Source organism: Oryx dammah, unplaced genomic scaffold (assembly GCF_014754425.2).
Source record: "Oryx dammah isolate SB20612 unplaced genomic scaffold, SCBI_Odam_1.1 HiC_scaffold_27, whole genome shotgun sequence".
NCBI classification, from domain to species: Eukaryota; Metazoa; Chordata; class Mammalia; order Artiodactyla; family Bovidae; genus Oryx; species Oryx dammah.
Window position 1 is genome coordinate 50,977,148 of NW_024070211.1, and position 25,018 is coordinate 51,002,165.

General features: G+C 37.2%; 1 protein-coding gene across 1 annotated transcript in view; it reads left to right on the forward strand.

The window, feature by feature from the left end:
- The window catches only part of HECW2 (HECT, C2 and WW domain containing E3 ubiquitin protein ligase 2), a 192,035-nt gene that overhangs the window by 119,385 nt on the left and 47,632 nt on the right, over positions 1–25,018 (forward strand). Inside the window, exons 17-20 of the mRNA XM_040228890.1 lie at positions 4,842–4,925; positions 11,993–12,102; positions 21,766–21,886; positions 23,329–23,442. Coding sequence (XP_040084824.1) covers positions 4,842–4,925; positions 11,993–12,102; positions 21,766–21,886; positions 23,329–23,442 — 429 coding nt within the window. The remainder of the gene's footprint in view (positions 1–4,841; positions 4,926–11,992; positions 12,103–21,765; positions 21,887–23,328; positions 23,443–25,018) is intronic.

The following is a 25,018-nucleotide window of genomic DNA, read 5'->3' on the forward strand; positions in this document are numbered from 1 at the left end:
ACTATATATATAGTCTAGTATCTGTATGAATCTCTTAGTTATATAACAGTTGTGTTTTCTTATGAAGAAGTTGTCATTACCTGTTTTGTATTTCCTGCAGTGGGTTCTGTTTTAGTAAATACTGTTAGCTTTCTGGTTCTCTTTTCTCCACCACAACAAAAAATGGTATAAAGATAAGTTTATTCCAAATACTGAGTAGACTCAGGGAAATTTGTTTGGAGCCAAATGTATTTTGGTATTAACGGATCATTTGCCTGGTTTGATTTTGCTAAGCCCTTCTTATGTGCACAGCATAGTGCTGGGTACTGGAAGGCACAGAGATAAAGGAGGAAGGGTTTTTGCCCTCCAGAATCGCACGACTCAAAAGAAACTGAAGTTATAACTGAGTGGCTGTGTGAGAAAGTGCAGTGCTGGAGGAAGTGCTGGAGTGTGTTATTTAAGGGTACAGTGAGCAACATGCCCATGAGGAAATGTTCCAATGATAAAATGTTCTTTGAATATAATCTTGCATGCTCAGTCACTCAGTCATGTCTGACTCTTTGCAACCCTATAGACTGTAGCCCACCAGGCTCCTCTGTCCATGGGATTTTTCCAGGCAAGGATACTGGAGTGGGTTGCCATTTCCTCCTCCAGGGGATCTTCCCAACCCAGAGATTGAACCTGTGTCTCCTGTATTGCAGGCAGATTCTTTACCACCAAGCCACCAAGGAAGCCAATATAATCTTAATTCTCATTATAAACCGCTAAAATTGAATAGAATTTCTTCATTAAGGTGAAGGCAATAAAGAAAGAAATTAGAGGATTACCACAGATTTATTCTAACTCTGTAAATTTATAAAATAAACGAGTAAATATATTAATGTCACTTTCAAAAGTCCTTCTAATCAGAGTCATGTGAATCTTCAACAATATTTCTCAAACATGTTATGATTATTTCAGACACTGGGTGGACTCATGGAAATTTTTTAGGATCCAATCTGTTATTTTCCATCCTAAAAGAAAAACAAACATTTCAGATCTACAATAGTGATTTTTAACCATGTGTATTTAGTGAAACGTAAAATGTGTACAAATATAAAACATGTATAAACTCCATATCCTTACAGCTTTATAAGCTATAAAACCAAAAGAAATATGTTAAGTAAAAACAAAAAATATAACATTTGAATTAATGATATTGCGAGAAGATTTTGTTTTGCAGAAGCCAAATCACCAATGTTGAGACCAGTGTCAGTGGAAAGATATATTTGTGCTTTTTGTTTCACTTGTGTTTGACTTGATTCTTTTGATTTTTGTGTCTAATGGTCTATCACATGCATCTGTGGCATTATCTTGGTCATAATTTTTCTTGCTTAACACATAGCTTACTTTTATCTATGTGATGAGCCAATTCACTTGTGTACGCCCAAGTACAATACTGAAGAAAATATATCATTAAACATATCCTGTGATGATTCTACTGCCATTTTTCTACTTATAAACTATTTATAAACTTTTGTTCTTAGAAAAAATCATAACATATGCTTTATTTAGCATTTTTAAGTCCATTTATTTTGTTTTCTCTTTAGCCTATGGCAATTTACATATACGTTACCTTGCCTTATTTCATCATTATCATTTAATTTGCAATTTAATACTACCAAAGAAAAGTTTTGTCTTTTTAAGTGGTGAAAGAATTGTGTGTTAGTAGCAGACAGGTACAGCTATCATATTTAACATCAAGCCCTGCTTGCTCATCAACACTCTAAAAGTTCACCTCTGATCACTTGGCAACAAGTGTCTTGTTAATGCAAACATGGGAGTTGAAGTCACTTTGTAATGTTTAGTCATAAATGTCATCCAGCTTGTCCGAAATATGCTTACCTCATAATAGCAGTTTTTATTATCAGAGTGGAAACACAGCATTTAAAAATTCTCCTAGTATTCAAGATTGTGTCTGTAGATTTCTAGTATGCAATGATGCCAGTTTAAGAAATGCTGGACTAAAGAATATTGGGCAAATACCTGATAACCAAGGAATAGTTCCTGTTTTTCCCCCCATCAGAAAAGATTGGTGATATTTCTGAGGATGACTACCCACTTTTTTCTCTTCCTCAGCCTTGATCTTCTTTCTTGACAGTCAGTAAACCAATGCCTTCTTTGTTTTTACATGAAAAAACTCTATGAAGGAGTTAATAGAAGAGAAGGCCTAAACAGGGCTCAGTTAAATGAATGGAATAGCTTAAATATATTCATGTCATGCTGGCATTGCCCATGGATTCTCTCTCTTCCACTGCACCATGAACTCTTTGAGAAAGGGGCAGTGTCTTACATCCTATTTGATTCCTGGTATATGATACCATGCCTAGCACATAGTAGGTACTCAGAAATTGTTTGCTGAATGAATGAATATTGACATGAATTTGGGCAAACTCTGGGAGATGGTGAAGGACGGGGAAGCCTGGTGCTGCAGTCCCTGGGGTCGCAGAGAGTCGGACACGACTTGGCGACTGAACAACAGTGATATGATGTGTATCAGATAACACGTATCAGTGCCTTGTTCCTGGAAGCATATGGCCCGTCTCTTGTCTTTGTGATAAGTTGGCTGGCCCTGTAGAGAACTAGTCTCAGCCTGCCTCTGGTATGTTCTTAGTCACTTAGTCGTATCCAACTTTTGAAGCCCCATGAACTGTAGCCCGCCAGGCTCCTCTGTCCATGGGGATTCTCCAGGCAAGTATCCTGGAGTGGGTTGCCATTTCTTCCTCCAGGGGACCTTCCCAACCCAGGGATCAAACCCAGGTGTCCCGCACTGCAGGTGGATTCTTTACTGTCTGAGCCACCAGGGACTATATTTTCTGGCCTGAAGAATCAGGCCAGTTGTCTTCACTGCCTGATAGTTAATATCTGGAAAGTGATGAGAAGTTTCCCAGTTGGCATATTTCCTCCATTGTCTTTCGCTTTCTTTCCCTCACCCTGTCATCTTTCTGACTCAGGAAGCTATGATCTCTTCCTTATCCATAGGATGCACACAAGCAACAGTCAAGAGCATGCTGTCTTTTTCATCACTCAGCCCGTTCCGTGTGGTTCCAGTTAAATGAGTAGAAGAGAGTTCAGCCTGTTTGTCTTCTGGTTTTGTTGTTTGCCTAGTCCATTGTGGTGAGAGCCTAGAGGTAGTTTTTGTTTCTTCAAGATCACAACATATTGTTAGTCACGCTTATAGGAGTACTTCTTTGGTCAAGTTCATTTTTTTTTCCAAGATAATTTTTTTCTAATTTACCTTTCTTTAAACCAACTTTTATATCTCTTATCAAAATACCAGGTACCTGATAATGGGCCTTGGTTTCCATCATGTGCTTCAGACATATGATTATAACACTAGAGGGAAAATGTTCTGCTTGGTTTGAGACTTCAGACTGAAATAACCATAAGCAGAGAAGACAGGCTGACTTTTCTTTTCTGGTAGTTCCTTTATATTTATGCCTTCCATTCACCTATATTGATATCTATATCTGTATTTCCAGTAGCTAGCTGCTATATAGTATATATAATATGGCTGTAATATTATATAAAATTAGGTAAAACATAATGTTTATACTGGCAAAAAAGGCAGAAAAGTTGAAAATATCAAAGATTAGGTGCTTCATGTACTAACACATTATTTAAAATGGATCTAAGCAGAAGAAGCCTAGGACTAAACTCAGTTTATCATTCCCAGTAAGCTATGTGGTTAAGAGCACACATTAGGGAATTTTTCAGCTCAACAGTTGAACCTTGTCGTCACCTCATTACTTTCAAGCCTACAGGTAAATTAGAATTTGAAATTTGGGATTATAAAAATTAATTAGAACTTTATGAAACTATCAAATAGGAAAACAAGATACTCTATAGAAAATAATGAAATCTAAACAAATATTTATATCAGATATTGATACTTTATTTCATAGTATACAGAAATCAGAATATATCATCACTTACCACTTAGAGTAAAATTGTATATTTGTGTTGACTGTATGTTCCTATCAAAAGCAATGCTTTCAGTACCCAGTTTATGTTCTTATTTTTTGTCTTCTTATCAAAATTGATATAGTGCACTTTGAAATGGCATAATGTAAATGAATGGAAACAACCAAAAATTTTTTTATTGAATTTATATTCATATAAAGAATTGAGATTAACAAAACAGTGACTGTTCAAACAAATGAATGCTGGTGTTATCATGTATCTATAATAAATAATGGTCCAAAATTGTGTTTGGTATGTGTATATATAAGTATATACACATTTGCAAGAGTGTACATAGTCTGTTTCACCAACTGTAGTAACTGAAGATGTTTCAGGTTTCAGTTATTTGAAAGAGCCACATGCTTTTATAGCGAATATATAATTTACAGATAGTACCTACTTCCAAGTAGAAATGTGCTTATCATGCATAATGTAGAGGTATATCCTCAGGAAAATAAATGAATATCCTATTTGGAATAACAAGGAATCAATCTGAATGGTCGGGACTGTTAGTTATAGTCAAGCCCGCAACAAAGCTTTAACTCAAAGCAGAGACTGAATTTTATTGGTTGGTTGGTACTGCTACCTGTAGTAGTATTTGAGTAGCAAAAGATGAGAACAATAAAATATTTTTTTTTATCATTGTTAGAAATGGGTGATGTTGATGCTCATGAGGGTCCTCCTTGAAGACAAGGACCACGTTTTACTTGGATGCATATTCCTAGGGCACAGTAGCTACCACACAATAGGTACCAAAAAAATGTGGTGACCATTCTTTTTTAAAGAAATGGTGCCTTAAGTACTGAATTATGTCACCAACGTTTACTACACATATTTGAACTCTTTATTTGCTTGAGTAGGGAGAAGATCCAATTTATCCGAACTGAAGGGACTCCAGGATTGGTGCGCCTTTCAAGTGATGCAGACCTTGTCATGCTGCTGAGGTATGTAACGCCTTTTCAAAGTGGGAAATCTCCTATCATCAGGTATTCTGGAGCACTTTAGAAAATAATGTGCTAGTATTGGCAGCCAGTAAGTGCTTCTTCTATTCTAAAAGACTTGAGGAATACTCGTGATGGAGATACAGGATACTGACTTAGTGATAAGTTATTTCAGATTTCATTTCTTATCACTGGAATCAGTTTGATTTTTGTTTTACCCTGCTGGCAGAGGATGCAGTATTAGGAAAGGGAAAGAGACCAATGAGTAGAATGTCCCATCACAGAATGAGGCAGAAGGTTATACCTCACTTACCGCATGAGAGTAAAAGAGAGGTTGTATTTGTATTTTCTCCAAAATTTTTTTCTCAGAATGTCTTTTGTCCCCTTTTGCTGATTTGAAGTTATTTATTTACTTTATGGCTTTAAGGATTTAAGTTTGGGAAATCAGAGAAGAAAGTTGAAATTTGGTCACTGGTACTCACTGCCAACTTGATAGACGTTCATAAAACTGACCAATTATATTTTCTTTTTTAATGGTTAGATGGGCTTTGATTTTGAACTTTAGGGGAGTCTAGAATGGAAACCTGGCAAGTGTTTAAGAAACTTTTTCAGTTTTGATTATTTTTCAAATGTAGGAGACCAGAGTAAAATAATATTTTGCTTTACCTAGTGGTTGGGACACCCACTATTATAATCTCCATAGAATTAAAGGGAAGTCATGCTGGGCCATTATCAAGCAATGTTTTATTTATTCCAAAGTAGTACTAGTCTCATTCATATTATTCATGAGAATCTTAACTCTAACCATTTATACTGCATGCTTGATTGTTGCCATATTTGTAAAACTAAAGCCAAAAACTCATTTTCTTTTCTTTTTTTTTTTTGTTTCATTTTATTTTATTTTATTTTATTTATTATTTATTTTACTTTACAATTCTGTATTGGTTTTGCCATACATTGACATGAATCCACCACGGGTATACATGCATTCCCAAACCTGAACCCCCCTCCCACCCCCCCTCCCCACAACATCTCTCTGGGTCATCCCCACGTGCCAGCCCCAAGCGTGTCATATCCTGCATCGGACATAGACTGGCAATTCGATTCTTACATGATATTATACATGTTTCAATACCATTCTCCCAAGTCATCTCACCCTCTCCCTCTCCCACTGAGTCCAAAAGTCCGTTATACACATCTGTGTCTTTTTTGCTGTCCTGCATACAGGGTCATCATTGCCATCTTTCTAAATTCCATATATATGTGTTAGTATACTGTATTGGTGTTTTTCTTTCTGGCTTACTTCACTCTGTATAATCGGCTCCAGTTTCATCCATCTCATCAGAACTGATTCAAATGTATTCTTTTTAACGGCTGAGTAATACTCCATTGTGTATATGTACCACAGCTTTCTTATCCATTCATCTGCTGATGGACATCTAGGTTGTTTCCATGTCCTGGGAAACAATTCCATTCACCATTGCAACAAAAAGAATAACATACTTAGGAATATATCTACCTAAAGAAACTAAGGACCTATATATAGAAAACTATAAAACACTGATGAAAGAAATCAAAGAGGACACTAATAGATGGAGAAATATACCATGCTCGTGGATCGGAAGAATCAATATAGTGAAAATGAGTATACTACCCAAAGCAATTTACAAATTCAATGCAATCCCTATCAAGCTTCCAGCGATATTTTTCACAGAACTAGAACAAATAATTTCAAGATTTGTATGGAAATACAAAAAACCACGAATAGCCAAAGCAATCTTGAGAAAGAAGAATGGAACTGGAGGAATCAACCTGCCTGACTTCAGGCTCTACTACAAAGCCACAGTCATCAAGACAGTATGGTATTGGTACAAAGACAGAAATATAGATCAATGGAACAAAATAGAAAGCCCAGAGATAAATCCACACACATATGGACACCTTATCTTTGACAAAGGAGGGAAGAATATACAATGGAGTAAAGACAATCTCTTTAACAAGTGGTGCTGGGAAAACTGGTCAACCACTTGTAAAAGAATGAAACTAGATCACTTTCTAACACCGCACACAAAGATAAACTCAAAATGGATTAAAGATCTAAATGTAAGACCAGAAACTATAAAATTCCTAGAGGAGAACATAGGCAAAACACTCTCCGTCATTTTCTTTTACTCTGCAGTTGGAACTTAACTCAAAGGGATATAACCATTTTTCATGGATATTTTCCTTCATTGTATCCTGAACATGACCTATTTGGTGGATAGGGGTCACTTCTCAGGCTAGATGCTAACCCTCAACTGTGGTGTTTAGGCAGTTCTGAAAGCAGGATGTGACATGCTAGATAATCGTGAAGATTCTTGGTCAATTAATGTGGAATATGATGTTTCTACCATAGTTTCATTGTTGATAAAATAGCAAGTTTTATTACAAAATTCTGGCTGGGATAGGACTCTTTTGATTCATTATAGAAGTCTGTGGCTTTTTTATTTAAAGAATTCTACTGTTGGAATTAGTAAAAACAAAAATGACTACAAAATAGAAATCACAATTATTGTATACCTTCTCTTGGTTAAGTAACGTTTAATAATATAGCCCTAAATATTTTGAGTTACAACATAGTTTATAATATTTGTATGTTGGTAAGCACTATAATTTGCATGAGTTTCTATGTGTTATGTGGTTGAATTTTAAAATATTTGAAAACTGATTTGTATATAGAGAAAGACTACATTTTTTCACCTTTAGGAAAACAGACATGTTTTCTGAAGTTAATAAGCCTTTGGAGAAACATGAGAAATTTACTTATATATTAATAGCTCTATAATTATTACATACATGTGATAAATGATATTTAATTCTAGACTTTTACTTCATTTGGATTAGCAAATAAATGATTTTACACTGTAACAATAATTACATGTGCATGCTTAATAAGTAATATTTAATGATTATTGAAACATTTTGGGGTACTCTCATTTCTTTATTTTTTATTTTGCTTTGGAGTTTGAGTCATTTCCATCAGTTACTATAAACTCAGGCAGTGGATTTGTTCGTTACATAGATGGAATCTCTATGTCTGGTTTTATACTTTGTCTGTTTGTTGTTTCTTTCTATTTAAAAATATTTTCTTGGGTGAACTTTGTAGAACATGAATTATTTTTTAATAAAAATATTTTTATTAATGTATAATTGATATGTGTGCGTGTGTGCTGAGTTGCTTCAGTTGTGTCCTACTCTTTGTGACCCTATGGACTATCGCCCTCCTGGTTCCCATGTCCATGGGATTCTCCAGACAAGAATGCTGGAGTGGGTTGCCATGCCTCCTCCAGGACATCTTTCCAACCCAGGGATCGAAGCCACGTCTCCTGCAAATCCTGTGTTGCAGGCATATTCTTTACCACTGAGCCACTAGGGAAGCCCATAGTTGATTTTTACAAAACTATATTAGTTTTAGTTGTACAATGTAATGATTCAATGTTTTCATTTATTGTATTCCATTTAAAATTATTATAAAAATATTGGCCAGATTTTCTGTGCTGTACTTTATATCCTCATATTGATTTATTTTTTTACCTATATACATTGTCTGTTTCTTAAAAAAGAAAGTCATACTTGATACAAATGGACTTGAATATCAGCAAGCTGCAATATAGAAATGATACAGCTCCAGGAAATTATTCATTTCAAAATAAACCCATGTAAAGTTTTTTCCAATATAGCTATTATAAACTTAAGAATTTTAAAATAACTTTTCTGTATTTGTTATTGGTTATTCTATTTTGGCATTAGTGGTAAAGAACCTGCCTGCCAGTGCAGAAGACATAGGCAACATGGGTTTGATCCCTGCATCCGGAAGATCCCCTGGAGGAGGAAATGGCAACTCACTCCAGTTCTTGCCTGGAGAATCTCATGGACAGAGGAGCCTGGTGGGCTACAGTCCATGGGGTCATAAAAGAGTCAGACATGACTGAAGCAACTTAGCATGCATTCTATTTCATATATTCTGTTAAATTATAAAAAGTATACAGAGCCTATATAGGAAATGATTGATAAATTTGGCTACATTGGAATTGTTAATTTATGTAATGAAAGACATCACATATAAAGACATAAAGAAAGGCAACAAACTAGAAGACTGTGTTCAATAATATAAAACAAAGATTATATGAATACATAAAGCATGCTTTTAAATCAATTTGAAAGAAAATAACCCAAAAGAAAAGTGAATAAAGGATATAAAAAGGTATTTCAAAAGAATCGAAGCATGAATAGCCAATAAACTCATGGAAAGATGACAGTAATCATAAAGTGCAATTTCAAATAATGAGGCACTATTTCATGTTATTCAATTGAAAAAATTAAAAAGTGATAATACCAAGTGAGAAATGGGAACTCCATATTGTCTGTATTTGGTGGTATTGCAGTTCTACAACCTCTTCAAAGAACAATTTGACAGTATCTTGTATGGATAGAAAACCTACACTAATGACTGAGCAAACTCTGCTTTTAGATATATACCATATGTATACTTGGAGAAGGAAATGGCAACCCACTCCAGTACTCTTTCCTGGAAAATTCCATGGACAGAGGAGCCTTGTAGGCTACAATCCATGGGGTTGCAAAGAGTCGGACACGACTGAGCGGCTTCACTTCACTTCATATGTATACTAAGAAACCCTATTATGTGTATACAAGATGATACATACAGTATAATCATTGCACCATTATTGATAAAAGCACACAGGTGGGGGAAAAGTCAGCATTTGTCAAGAAAGTTATGGATAAATAAACGGATACATTCATAGATAGGGCTTCCCTGGTGGCGCAGTGGTAAAGAATCCTCCTGCTATGCAGGAGCCACAGGAGATGGGGGTTTGATCCCAGAGTCAGGAAGATCCCCTGGAGGAGGACACAGCAACCCACTCCAGTATTCTTGCCTAAAGAACCCCATGGACAGAGAAGCTTGGTGGGCTACTGTCCATAGCATTGCAAAGAGTCAAATACAACAGAAGGGCCTGAGCACATGCACAAACATGCATAGAATGGACTGTATATTACATGGCAGGTAGAAGTAGTAAAGTAGATCCCTTATATAGTAACACAGATGGATATCAGAAATATATTGTTGAGTAAAATAGTTTAAGAATGTAATATACTTATAAATCATTTATATAATTTCTAGTAACACATAAGGCAAAACTATATATTTTTCCTGTATACATATGTTGAAAATTTAAAATTCTGGAAGGATATGTTAAAATCATGATAGAGGAGCTCAAAAGGGGCTTCCTATACAATATGAACATATACAGCTGTATAGATACAGCTATATACAGGTATAGTCACCTCTATAAGTATGTATATATGTTTGAAGCAAAAGATAGTAGTATAAATATGTATTAATCCTGGATGATATATATTGAGTGTTTTTATATTGTTCTCTGTCTCTGCGTTAAATTTTTCAAGTAGAAAATTTTCTCTCTTGGTATGAAAGTTTTCCACATATTGGTTGTATTTAAAGGAAATGATAGGTATCATGGAGCAAAGGGACACAGAAATAGATATTCAAGGAGAGGGTGCTAATTGCTACTCTTAATTTTGGTGTGAGTTTTTAAACCTTTGTGGTATCAACTGTTTTATGTGGCATTTTCCCTTAGCAATCAACTTAAAATTCACATTATTCTAATGGTTATTGATTTATTGAGAAAGAGAATTGATTGTTTTGGGGCTTAATTTGGTATTACAAATACAGTTACTTATTGCTTCTTTTTCTAAATCTTTTGACCTTTATAGTTTAAAAGTGTATAGATGGCTTAACAATATGGTATCTAAAAATGCTTTTACTATAGTGGTTTATAGTGGTTTAGCAGACATGTGCAGATGAATGAAGACCAGAAAAGAACTATCAAGATGTTATTGTATTGTTATTAATATAGCCCAGAGTTTCAGCCTTAAAATTACTAACATTTCGGGCTGGATATGTCTTTGTTGCAGGGCACCCTTCTGTGCATTGTAAGATGTTTATCAGCATTGTGACCCCCACTCATTAGATGCCAAAAGTACTCCCTTCTCAGTTACCACAACCAACTCAGACATTGTCTAGTGTTCTCAGAGAGTACAGGGAAGGGCAGAATTGCCTCAGCTGAAAGCCATTTCTATAATCCTCAGGAGTTCTTTCCTTAAATCTCTGAAGACTAAACTGCTGCCACCTTTTCTCAATGTTTTCTGAAAACAAATTTAACAGATTTCTAGATTTGACTAACTTTAAAGAAAAGCCACTTCTACCTCTTAATTAAAAAGCGCAAGTACTCCTACTTAGATTGTTAATTCTATTTTGTCAAGTGTTTGTATATTTGACAATCAACAGTATGTTTTTTTATTATAGCAGTTAATGAAAGTCTAGGATTTCAAGATCTCAGATTCCTGATTACTATCTTCTAGGAGAGTATTAGAAATAAAAACTGCACTATGGAGCAGAAAGAAGACACTAGATTGAATAAGATCAAAATCCTCACATTTGAAAAATATTATAAAGTCAGAGTAAATAGGAAAGCTAATTATTTAGCAGTTGTAATTATTTTCAAGGTGTTTTGTTATATTTTGCTTTTAATTCTCCAATGAAATCCTGAGTTCTTTGAAGACCAAAATCCTGTTCTATATGTCTTAGAATGAAGATATAGAACATACTTTGTGTATTAATTATGGGTCCTCAATAAACATCATCTCTTGTGTTTGAATCTTATTCTCAAATGTAAAAATAAAAAATCCAGTCTGTTTTCAAATGAACACACAAACTCAAACTCAGTTATTTAAGTGACACAATAGAAATTATGTTGTCCAAAGCTGATGGGAAAACAGGTAAATAACCGCAGGTTTCACAAAAGCTGCAAACAGCCAGCGTTTTGTCCCAAGGATTACCCACAGGAGAAAGGGGATGGATGCTTTCTTTGGGATGTGAACTGGACCTCAGATGAAACGAGCCAAAGGGAGAGATCAGCTTACTCATTGCCGAAACAAGTTTACCCGTATTTTTGGCTAAAGTATGCATTTTGTTTCTTGTCTTTCCCCAGTTTATTTGAAGAAGAGATAATGTCCTATGTGCCTCCACATGCCTTACTCCATCCCAGCTACTGTCAGTCCCCACGTGGCTCCCCTGTGTCCTCTCCCCAGAACTCACCAGGTGAGTCCACCTGCTGCATGCAGTGAATTCTCTAAGGAATGAGCCCTGAAGTCAAATGTTCTTTCCTCATAAAGGACAGTAAGGGAACACTTTGGGTACATCTGTAGTGTTAACACGGGTTTCTGGGGGCACTTCCTGTCTCTTAAAATGGCTTGTTTCCATGGGGAAACATTTTGACAGGAAGATAATGACATTCCAAAATAGGAGGATAAATATTAATAGTATGAAATACACTGATGCAGAATTTACTTTTTGTTATGTCATGTGGTATCTACTATGTCTTAGAAAATATTGAGCACAAAATACTATGTTGGCTTTTTGGATTTAAAAAATTCTAGTTAGGAGATTGATTCAGTGAATAATAAAAAGAAATCTCCAGTTTCAAGAAATAATACAGAATTAAAATTAGCCAGTTTAATGGTCTTAGATAATTTTTTCCCTTCAGTACTCACTAATTGCATTAGATAGGAAGACCAGAGATTCATGGACAGGTAGAACATGTTGATAAATGAAATAAACTAAAAATTTTAAGTTTAAATTCTTTTTGAAAGAGATATGATGTAAACAGAAGAATGAATGAATGAACGAATAAAAAGTAGATAATGCAGCTTAGTAAATGAGTGTTTTTTTAAGGAAAGTAGTCATGATGTTGATGAAACATCAGCTATATTTATCCTTATTATAAGCTATATGCTGTTCACACCATAGCAGCTATCAGAATTTAAAACTATTTTAATAGAAATCCAAACTCTGTCTGTGTCACTAAAAGTTGCTTTGTGTTCTTTGACATATAACTTTTGTTTTCATATATTGGTATCATAATGAAGCAACAGACTAACTGAATACCATAAACAGGAAAAGGTCTATTAATTTGTTCATTTAACAGAGATAATGAGCATCCAGCTATGATCCAAGCACTGAATTAGACCCTGGTGCTACAAAGATGAATAGTACCGTCTCTGCCTTTGAAAATTCATGGTGGGGCAGTGAGTCAACAAGTGACTGAAAGCTCTGTGGTTAGTCCTGTAATGAAGAGATGTATTGGGAACACAGATGTGGGAACGATTCTTCCTTCAAGGTGTGGGGGTGGAGAGCTTAGGGAAAGGTGAATACAACAGGTGTGAAGGGAAGCCTTGAAGAATGATGAACAGGATTTTACCAGGTGGTCCAAAAGAATGAGGACATTGTAAGTAAAGAAGTAGCATGAGCTAAACCACAGAAACATAAAGCAGTTTAGGACAAATTAATACATACAAGTGAAGGCAAGTTCTCAGAGGTCAGGTTGGGAAAATAGGCTAGAGTTGGTTGGTTACTGAAGCCTCACTTTGTACTCCATGTGGAACCACTGAAAATTTACAAACAGAAGAGCAGAACTTGCTTTACAAAGTTCAGTTTGGTGGCCATGAGCAGAATGTATTAGAATATGAGAGACTAGAGTTAGAGAATCCATCTGGGAAGCTGTTGCATTAATTCAGGTGATACGATAAAGGGATGGACTATAGGGCTTCCCAGGTGGCGCTAGGTTCTTTACCAGAACCTGCCTGTGAATGCAGGAGATGTAAGAGAAGTGGGTTTGATCCCTAGGTCAGGAAGATCCCCTGGAGGAGGGCATGGCAACCCACTCCAGTATCCTTTCCTGGAGAATCCCGTGGACAGTGGAGCCTGATGGGCTACAGTCCATAGGATCTCAAAGAGTTGGACATGACTGAAGCGACTTAGCATGCAATGGTGATGGAGAAAAGGAAGTTAATTCAAAGACTATGTTGGATCTACGTAGATTCTAGAGCTTTGAGTCTAGGCGGGGATGAGTGAAGATAGATTCTGAGGTCCTCACCACATGAACTGCCTGGCAAATGGTAATGCCATTTAACAAGAAAGGTAAAAGGTTAGACTGAAGGGGGGAGGGGATTAAAGGAAACTGATCTGGGACAGGTTTTATTGAGGAATCGTTGGACCATCCAACTGGAGATGCCCAGAGACAGCTGGAGAAACAGTCTTGGAGCTCAGGAGAGGTTAGCAGTTAGGAACACAGGTTTACTGGCGGCAGTTGCAGCCCACAGGGTAGGATTAGAGGAACTAGGGAGGACAGGTCAGTGGAAAACAAAAGAGAATAAAGGACGGTGACATGAGCAGCTCCAGTATCCAAGAAGGGGTTGAGGATGCAAGTGAGAGAGTCAGTGGATTTTGGAAGAGAATCGGGAACATCTTTTCAGGGAAGCCAGGTTTCAAGGAGGAAGGACTGGCTCCCAGGGCCAGGTGCTCAGAGGAGTCAAGAAGGATGAGGCCTGAGAAGAGGCTATTAGATTTGAAGATCATGAAGTTTTATATGACATTTCCCAGAGCAGTTTCCATGAATTAATAGGTCATAAAGTGGAATGTTACCAGTTACAGGATGATAGGAGATGTGGAATAGAAAAGGGGTGTAAAAAATACTCTTTTCATGAAACATGGAAGTGAAAATAAAGCAAATAAGGCAATGCTTAGAAGGAGAAGAATTAAGGGAAGGATTTTAGGATGTGGAAGTGGAGTGTTTGTGTATGTGTTAAGGTCAGATAGTGTGGGTGGGAGGAAAGTGGTTTTTTGAATGGGGTGAAGAAGCAGCGTTCAGCAAGCACAGGCCTGCGGGAAGGCAGGACACTGGAGACAAAAACACAGGCCAGCTTTAGAACAAAGTAGGGACCCTGTTTTGATGATACTGGATGGGAAAAAGAGTATATGACTCTAGGGGTAAGTTAAAGGAGTAGGAGAAAGATTAATGGAATTCATTACTGGCTTTGGTCATTTACCAACTGTGTGTGACTTTGGGCAATTTACTGTCTTTCCTGAATTTGAATTTCTTTTTCTTTAATATGGAAATAATAACAATCACCTCCCATAGTTATCTGGAGAAGAACACCTTGCCTGGTACCTAGAACATGACAAGTATCCAATAAATGTTAGTTTATCCCTTTTTCTTTCTTTCTGGAAATTGACAAGTATAATTTGTTAATACTTGAACCACTAATAACTGGTCTGTATGAATCTACTTATTCCTGATTTACTGAACTAGCTGCCTAGAGTTAATCATTCTGACTGATCTTAGTCTTAGTTGGAACCTAAGGGGGTGTTTAAATGGGCTGTCCTTTCACTTCATGCTTTATGGTTAAATTAATGAAGCTCTTTGGAGTATTGCTCATTCCAGCCAAATCTCTCCTTTCCAGACCTTTACTGTGGCCCCATCCTCCCAGAGAGAAAGGTAGATCTCTGGATTCTGTCCCTTCTGGGCCCTACAAAGGCATATTCTCTCTTTGACATTCTTGAGACTCTGAACATTCTAAATGGTGACTAAGTTTCTTCTTTTTAGGTAGCATCACAAAGGTACATGCGTAATTCATGGTGGCAATAAATGCATTCTGGAAGCAGATTGAGAGTTATACAATTTCCGAAGATATCTAAATTGCTTGCAGTGTTTGTGGTGGTTTTAATTTTCAGGAAGAATCATCTCCATATTTTTGGCCTACTCTCTTTCAGTGGGCTTTATTTGATCTTGAAGTTGGGATGTACTGCCTGATATCAACGGAAGTAACTGTAACTAATTCCACATGATACAAAGGCAGGACGAGCCTTCTCTGTGGAAGAATCTCTGTTTCTTTGAGTAAAATAGCCTCTTCTTCTACCAATACTCCTGAAGTTCTTATGAAAACATTTCAAATGGAGTTTTGAAAGTTGTCTTATACTCTTTCTTATGACTAGAATTTCATCCCTTTTAGTGGTGTGAGAAATAATATTGTGAAAATTATGACAGTCATAAATTTTAATGATCTTTCAGAATGCCTAGGAACCTGCTAAACTTTCCACACTTTTCCTCATTCCAAGCACATTTACATGTCTTTTCAAGTGCAGGGGAGAGAGCGCTTTGGAAACTTTGACTCACTGCTTTTTGCAGCTGTTATAGTGTTCACCTAAAGTTGTCAAAATTTTGGAATGTGAAGGTTTGTTTTTCTAGGTCCATTGTAGTGCCAGTCCTGACCTTAGTTATGCCAGAAGGAAAAGACCTTTCCAATTACCGTATGGTTTATTATGCCAAATATAGGACCCAGAAGTTTATTTCAGAATTTTTTGTAGCTGCACATTTCTAGGAATTTAAATGCAAGAACACCTCATTTATCTGATATTGTTGGAGATGAGCTCACTTATGTGAATTTTCCATGTGACCAAAGCTATATTGTTGAACATCAGAGAATTTGTTTCACCTACCATTTGCTGAGACTTTTTAATCAGTACATTATATCTCTCCCTGCTTCCCTATCCTCAGTGCCTTGAGGCTGTTTCATATTTGAGGGCATCTTCAGACAGAGCTGTTATTACTTGACTGGAGCTGGAACCTCTGGAAGCCAGTAGAGCACCAGGTCATGCTCAAGGGAAGTAATCAGACCGAAGAGCACTGAAGAGCCGTGTGGGTCGCTCCTGAAGGCTGTCTTGAGGGCAGTTATTTCTCCCAACACACAGTGCAGCTCCTTAAGGACCCTCTTTCCCCCTTTCCCTCCAAAGTCTTATCATCCCAGCTTTTGCTTGTCTTGTCAGCTCTTTTCATGAATCTCCATCCTTCTCTTCCCTTCTCTCCCCCTCGTCCCTCCCTTTCTCCCTGACTTCCACTTTTCCCGTTTCTCTCTGACTCTCTCTCCCCTCTTCTCCCTCCTTCCCTCTTGTCTTCCTCCCACCCTTCCTTCACCCTCTCCCTTCCCTCCTTTCCTTCATAGTCTCTGAAGCAGCTTTATACTTGTTTTTAGAAAAGTAGTTTTATCCTTGCTTTTGTTTTAGTATCCTAGCTTTCTACTTGGAGGAGGAAATGGCAACCCACTCCAGTGTTCTTGCCTGGAAAATCCCAAGGACAGGGGAGCCTGATGGGCTGCCATCTATGGGGTCACACAGAGTTGGACACAACTGAAGTGACGTAGCAGCAGCAGCTTTCTACTTGTTTTAGCTGTATATTTGTGGGGCTCTATGCTCAGCCCCACAAAGATGATCTAGGAACCAAACAATACAAATGAAGGAAGCTCTTCATTAGTGGTTGGGAATGAGGGGGTAAGATTCCAAAGACTGAAGGAGAACCAAATACTACTGTCTTCTGTCACAATAGGCAGGTGTTTTTATTTTTGTGTTTCTGTTTGGTATTCTCAGAGGATGCCAGTCCCTGGCATGCCCTCCAGCCTTGCTCTTAATAAACTGCTTTTAATTTGCCAACATTTGAAAAATCAGATATGATTTTTTTTTAATGGTATGTAAGTAGAATCATCAACAAGGTCAAAACAGTGACGTGAGGGCCTTTCATTACTCCTAGAGAATAAAGCAAAAATGCTAGGACTTCCTTGCTTGTGCTCTGTACCAGCTACTTTTGAGTTTTTTCTTAATTCCATTGTTGATCTATGTTCCAGAAGATAGAGTTTTCCAGAAATTATTTTAGTGCTTGCTAGTTTATTCTCATTCATTAACAGGGAATTATAAAAAAGAAAATCATAGCGTTTATTGTTTTTAGAAAGTGAACAGAAAAGAAATGTGCTTCTGAGGCATCCCAGTTCAGAAGCCTGGAACCATGCTGAACTGGGCTGAGCTTCACCCTTCCACCACAGACCAAGAGCCAGTCATCAGAGCATTCTGGGTTCTGGGTGTCACACCCAGCATCAAAGAAGATTCAGACTTCTTAGCAGTTTGATACCAAGATTTTTCTTAGTATCACCTAGAAAAGAAATCCTCTGTCTGGAAGAATTCTTTAAGTTTGTATAGGATTGTGCAGTTTTGTAAGAGTCTATGGAAGTAATATTAACAGCATTATATGGGAGAGCTTTAGAACTGCTTAGCAATGTTTTTTTTTTTTCAAGTCTTACATCTGTTACTGAAATTTTTCCTGCAAATGATTAACATAATACTGACTCTTCATAAAATCAGCCTTTTATTTGATCACTTCTTGTATGTAATGTTGATCTTTTGTATCTGACTTCCTTTTTTAAGACCATGAAGACTATGACATGACTCTCTCTAAGTGAATCATATCCTAGAACTTCCCTTGCAGTTATGATTCTTATTCAGTTCTGTGAGCTCACTCTCCAAGATACTTTTTTCTTTATTTCCAAAGTGGAAGTAATATTGTTTCTGCCATGGATTTTCTTGGCAGTTGCACCTGACTTGCATTAAGAATTTGACAAGGGCCAGCAGCATAATTTACTGTAATTTTAAAACCATGATGTAATGTGTAAATGATTTTTTCATAATAGAACTACTAGCAAAAGAATATTTGCATTTAACAGTTTCTGTCTCCAGAGTCTCCGTAATTGAATTCCTTTACCTAGAGCTTAAATGGAGTTAGAGCTAATTTTTATTAAGTGTCTGTGTTGATATTGACAGAATGCATTATGGCATTTCCCACATCCTTTTAAACATCTCAAATTATTTGGCAGTAGAATATGTGCTGTTTTTAAAAAGTAATCAGCTCTTAAAGAATTGTGTTTCTTTTGTGTCTGGAAAGATTTTCAGTCTTTTGTTCCTCTTTTTCCTCTTCCCTATAAATGTCTGTGCTCTTGAAAGCTGATTCATCATGGCTGCTTTCTGAGCTGTCTGGGTTTACTAGTCTGCAGTTACTCAGACTGCAGCCACAGCAGCTTTATTCTGCCACGACTTGTGCTGCAGGGCTCTGTTCCTCAGCTGTCCAAGAGAGGAGACTAGAGTTCATGCAGATTGTGTTCCTTCATGTTGCAGAGGATGTCTTACAAATACATGGGAAGTACCCCCACTTTGTCCCTGGATAGTGCCCAGGGATTTCATTGGTTAGTTTTGACCTTCTTGTGGGAGATAATGGTTCTCAGCCTTGGCTGCATGTAGGAATCATCTGGAGACCTACATGACACATGTATGTCTATGTCTTATCCCCACCAATTCTCATGTAGTATGTCCTGGTTGTGGCCTGAACATTGGGTTTCTTAAAAAGCATCCTCAGTGATTCTGATATACATTCAAGATTGAGAACTATTGCCTAGGAGCCTTCTGTATCCCAGGCCTTTTAAGGTCAAGTTTATTTGTTTCCTTTATGGCATAGCTTTTTGGTAAGATTCATAATTATGCCAATAGAACTCTGCACATATTACTAATCAATAGATGATTTTATTAAATTCCGTTCCCCAAATCCCACTGCAATTCCCCATGTGTTTAGTATTCACCTTTATGCAGATAATTTGCAATAACAACATTTACATGGGGCTGCTGATGCAGCAGGCACTGCATGAAGTGATGTACCACACAGACACTGACTCATTTAATCCCCAAGTGTGGCCTGGATCTCACACTGAAACTCCAGTACTATGTTTTCAAGTGCTGATAGGGTATATCCACCTGAACAGCTGTCATCTCCAGCTTAGTACGTAGAAAGCCTCACATGGCCCCGTCCTCCAGCATCAGTCAGAACAGGCTCAGATCCTAAATCTACCATTCACTGGCATATGCCTTCAGCTTCCTTAGTTACAAAGTGGTGGTGACGGTAGTAATAACAATGCCTGCTTCGTAGACTTGCGAGGATTTCCCAAGATCCGCTTTGTGAAGTGAATGGTCCCCATTGCATAGCAGGCACAACCAATGACAACTCCTGTTACTGTTTAAAAGGTTTTATATCATCACGTGAGCTTCCTATTTCTCTTCCTTACTTATCTATGGTTACCAGTTCTTATTTCACATTGTAAAAGCCCCTCCGATTCACCACAGTCCATCCCCTCAGGGGGATGTCCTCATCCCCTCAGGCTTCTGTTTCTGCAACTACTCCTAACTGAATCTCCTCCCTCATCTTTCCTCCTTCCTGTCCTTAATCTACTCAACACCCTTTGAAAATCATTTCTGAAAGAAAGCATCACTTGTTTGTTATTTCCTTGCTCAAGAACCTATAAAGGGTTCCCCCTGCTTGCTGAATCATGCTCACACTTCTTGGCTAGGTTTTAAAAAGTCTCATAATTTGGTATCAAACTTCTGACCAATGTAATATTCTACTTTCTAGCATTCCCTATCTGCTCTAGGTTAGTGGGGTCTCCACAGTGTCTTCTGAACATGCAGGCAATGCTTATTCCACCTCTTGCTGCCCTGCCTCAGTATAGCTTATGGGTTCTCCCATGTTTATAAAGCCATATAACATTTTGACCTCTGTGTACCCTCATTTACTATTACTTTTCTGTAACACTGGTCTCAAATGCATTGTCACTGAAAGGCTGTGGCACAGTGGGGAGCACAGGCTTCACCTCACGGGGCAACTGTCCTCTAGGGAAATGTGAGCCAGTTGTTACAAAAGTCCCTAGATAATTTTCAGGAGAAATCAGATTTTTTTTTAACTTGAAATATTCTAAATTTTAAATGTAGACAGTTAATTTAAAAACATTACATGGCAAACAAAATAGATCAATAAGGCCAGGTACAGCTCGGCCATACCCAAGCTATAGTTTTATTTTTTGTTTTTATTAATATTTTTAAAAATAAATAGTTTTATTTTTTAGTTTTATAGTTTTACTTTTTATTTTATAGGGCTGGGCTATAGTTTTATTCCTTCTGCTTTATAGGAGTTTGTATACCGTTAAGTTTAGGACTTAACCATTCTCTAGTTGTTTGATATGTTCTATTTCTGTCTTCCCAACCAAGATATCCACTCCCGCAACCTGACCTTGTTCATTTTGAGCATCTGTTGCTGAACAGTATTAGCAAAAAATAATCATCGCTTAGTTGATTCATGCATAAGGATATATGTAAGGAGTTTACATGGTGTGTAATGTAAGACACATCACAAGTTTTGTTTTCTTGTGTCTTTTATTGTGTTGTGAAATTTAGTGGAAACATCCCATATTTTTGTCATGGTGGCTGATTCCCATATTCATCATCAATTTTGTATCCCAGCTTGTCAGTTAATCCCAGTGTAACACAGAATCAGATTTTTTTTATGGAAAGGGGAACAAACTATGTTGCTTTTATATTTTATTAATTATGCTTGCTGTGGAATGACATGTAAAACATCTTTAGATAATCTGTAGGTAATCACAGTACTTGGCACATATTAAGAACACAACAAATCGTAGTATTATTTACTCTACACAACCAGGAGACGTGGGCTTTCTGCAGTTATGGCTGAATTTTGTTTCAGATCAGTATTATTCTCCCCTGTAGTATGAAATGTATGTAATTATGTGTCTACAGTATTTCTTAGTTACATTATCGTGCATATCAAAAATAAGTTTTTGAAGGTTTTTCGTCAAGTATGGAAACTCACTGTTCTTGCTTTGTGTACCACGTACTTTCACATTGTAACTTCCTGTCTAACTGCCATGATACCATCTCACCATTAGACATGAGTAATTCTGTTTGACTTATATTAATTTGGGCTGAAAAGAGGAACATACTTGACTAACACATAGGCACCATTAATTCTTCAAACAGAATTGCTATTCTCAACCAAAAGGCCACAGGGAAGACATCTAAGGCATCTTAAGATCCTGGGTAAGCCCTGTGATGTCCTTCAGCTTGGGGAGGTGAAAGTGCAGGAACCCGAAAGTATAGCCTCCTTTTACTTGTTAACTGTGGTCTCAGCCCCACGGTAGTATTTTTTTTCATGGTGATGTGATGAACATCAAATCCACTCTCTTGTCTCTTTGTGGTTTGCTGTAGGTACTCAGCGTGCCAATGCCCGCGCTCCAGCCCCTTACAAGCGAGACTTTGAAGCCAAACTAAGGAACTTTTACAGGAAGTTAGAGACTAAAGGATATGGACAAGGCCCAGGGAAATTAAAGTAAGTCAAAATGATATAAATGCCAGGATTGGTAGGTGGTAATAGGATGCAATGCTTTGGGGATTGTAGGAAATAGATTGTGGTTTGGAATGACCAGAATCTGTTTAGTTAACATAATTATTTTGGTGTGTGTAAATCACAGTATCACCTAAAACATAGTTGTTGAATTAAGCACAATTAAACTTAAGGTTTTAAAGCAGACAGGAAAATGACAATCATGTTTTATGTAAAAATATAAGCAAAATTAAAAGCTGATTTATTTTGTTCTCTTGAAAAGTACCTCTTTGTTGACTGTTCACATGTTCACTAGATATAAGGCTGTCACAGAGTCCTGTGTTGCACATCACTGCCTGGCTGATTGGAGTATAGTACCAACACTGCTTAGCTCTGTTTTCTTCCATGAAATAAGCTTCACCTCCCTTTAAATGGGGAAATTGAAAGATCATCAGGTTGTTTGGCCCAGAATTAAGTGAATTTCCCACTTACCCGTATTCCCTTCAGCCCCACCCCCACCGCATCTCATGTCTCCGCTAAAGATCACTATGCCACTTGAGAGAGGACAGAGAGGGAGGTCTGACTGTAGCACCACCATGAGCTGGTGTGCTAGAAAAAATGCCCAGCCCAACAGCTGCACAGCTCACTGCCCCCGTGCAGGGCTTGCTCCACTGAACTCGCAGGTTCCCCTTTCATCACCTTCAAAAAACATCAACCTGCTCCAAACACTGTATGTCTCTGAGCTTCACTTATGAAAATCTTGATGATCAAACTGTCATGCCTTTGGCTTCCCTGTCATCTCCCTTTCCATTACTATTTGCATTAAGGGCAAATTGACACCTGTTTAAAAATGACTTAAATTGCCATTCTCATAAGTAGATTAATCAACTGCAAGTATCATTCATTTTTATCTGTCACCTAGAGAGTTTCAAGGGTCACCTAATTTTAAAGTTAGAAAAATTTATGTAAACTCCTCTTTTTTAAAGGACACTAAGAATTTGTCTTTCTTGTTCTCACTGTCATCTTTCTAGCTAGCTACTTAAGAATTGAATTCCTGGTCTAGGTGCATTCATTACATAGAATGCTTAAAACATGACCTCCTAGGTTTAATCTTCCTTTCATAAACAAAAGTTTTGTAAGTGTGTGTGTTGATTTTAATCATTTTCCTCCCGGGATAAATGAATTTGACCACCAGAAGAGCTTTTGCATTGTTTTTACAGGTCTTAGGTAGGATGCTCTATTTACCAATGATTCTCTGATGTAACTTTTGTTAATGGTGTTAAGAGTTAAAGACAGACATGTGCTTTATTGCAGACAGCAATGATAGTAAGTCATCCCACTTTTCACCTAGTTGTGGTAAATGGAAATTAAATAGCAAGTTCTCAGTTCTGGAAAGATAAGGATTAGGAAATCATCTGTATTTTTTCAAATTGTCTCTTTACGGACAGGTTAATTATCAGAAGAGATCACTTGCTCGAAGATGCTTTTAATCAAATTATGGGCTACTCGAGAAAAGACCTGCAGAGAAATAAGCTGTACGTCACATTCGTCGGGGAGGAAGGGTGAGTAGCACAGAGAAGTGGCCTCTGAAGCGTGGGCTGCGGCTACAGGCGGATGTTTCCCCACAACGTCCCCTGTGGTTGCCTAAAACAGGAAATCCTTCTGGCAGGAAATGCTGTTCTCATACACTTAAACCTTTCAGCTGTTTTTTTAAAGCTTCCCCTGGTTTTTAAATCATTTGACATAAAGATTCTTTGGTAAAAGCTCATAACTAGAGATCATTTTTGAGAGCAGAATCTTAGTTTCATTTCTTCTCTCTTTAACTCTTTCTCTGAAAAGGAAAATGTGCTTTTTAAAAAAATGGAAGTATAGTTGATTTATAGTGTTATATTAGTCTCTGCTGTAGAGCAAAGTGATTCAGTTATATATATGTACATTCTTTTTGAAACTGTTTTCCATTATGGTTTATCCCAGGATATTGAATATAGTGCCCTGTGCTATACAGTAGGATCTTGTTGTCTATCCATTCTTTATATAATGGTTTGCATCTGCTAATCCCAAATTCCCACTCCATCCCTCCCCCAGCTCCTCCCCTTTGGAAACCACGAGTCTGTTTTCTATGTCTGTGAGTCTGTTTCTGTTTTGTAGATAAGTTCATCTGTGTCATCTTTTAGATTCCACATATAAGTGACATCGTATGGTGTTTGTGTTTTTCTTTCTGATTTACTTCACTTAGTATATAATCTCTAGGTTGGTCCATGTTGCTACAAATAGCATAATTTCTTTCTATGGCTAAGTATTATTCCATTGTATATACGTGCCACATCTTCTTTATCTGTTCATCTGTTGATGGACATTTGGTTGTTTCCATATTTGGCTATTGTGAATAGTGCTGCTGTGAACATAGGGAGCATGTATCTTTTCAAATTAGAGTTTTGTCTGGTTATATGTCCAGAAGTGGGATTGCTAGATCATATGGTAACTCTAGTTTTGGTTCTTTTGAGAAACCCTCATACTATTTTCCATGATGGCTTCACCATTTTACATTCCCACCAACAATATAAGAAGGTTCAAGACATGGACTTTGAGAGAAAAAGCAAGAAATTGCATTTTAACATCTATGATCTTGTTATGTGCACTGGAATGCAAAGTAAATCATACTTCACCTGTCAAAAAAGTTCAGTTTTAGAATCATGAGCTAGAAACCAGTGTTTGCTAGAGGGGAGGGGATGTGATCATGGGGGAATGGGTGAATAGACAAAGGGTATTAAGAAGTGCAGACTTCCAGTTGTAAAATAAATAAGTCACAGGATGTAATATATAGCAAGGAATATTGTCAGCAACAGTGTAATAGCTTTCCGTGCTGATGAGATGGTAACTACACTCACGGTCGTTTGGTGGTTATCATACAGTGTATAAAAATATGGAATCACTATGTTGTACCTCTGACACTGATATTGAATGTCAACTATACTTTGATTAAAAAGAGAGACAAAAAGAAAAAGAGGGGGAAAAGTCCTCCTATTCTACCTGGATACTTCCCCAGCAGTGACTTTTAGGCCTTAATTGTTATTTTTCTGTCCCCATTTTTTCTCTTTCTTTGGCACACCTACCAAAATAACTACCTACCGTAAAGAG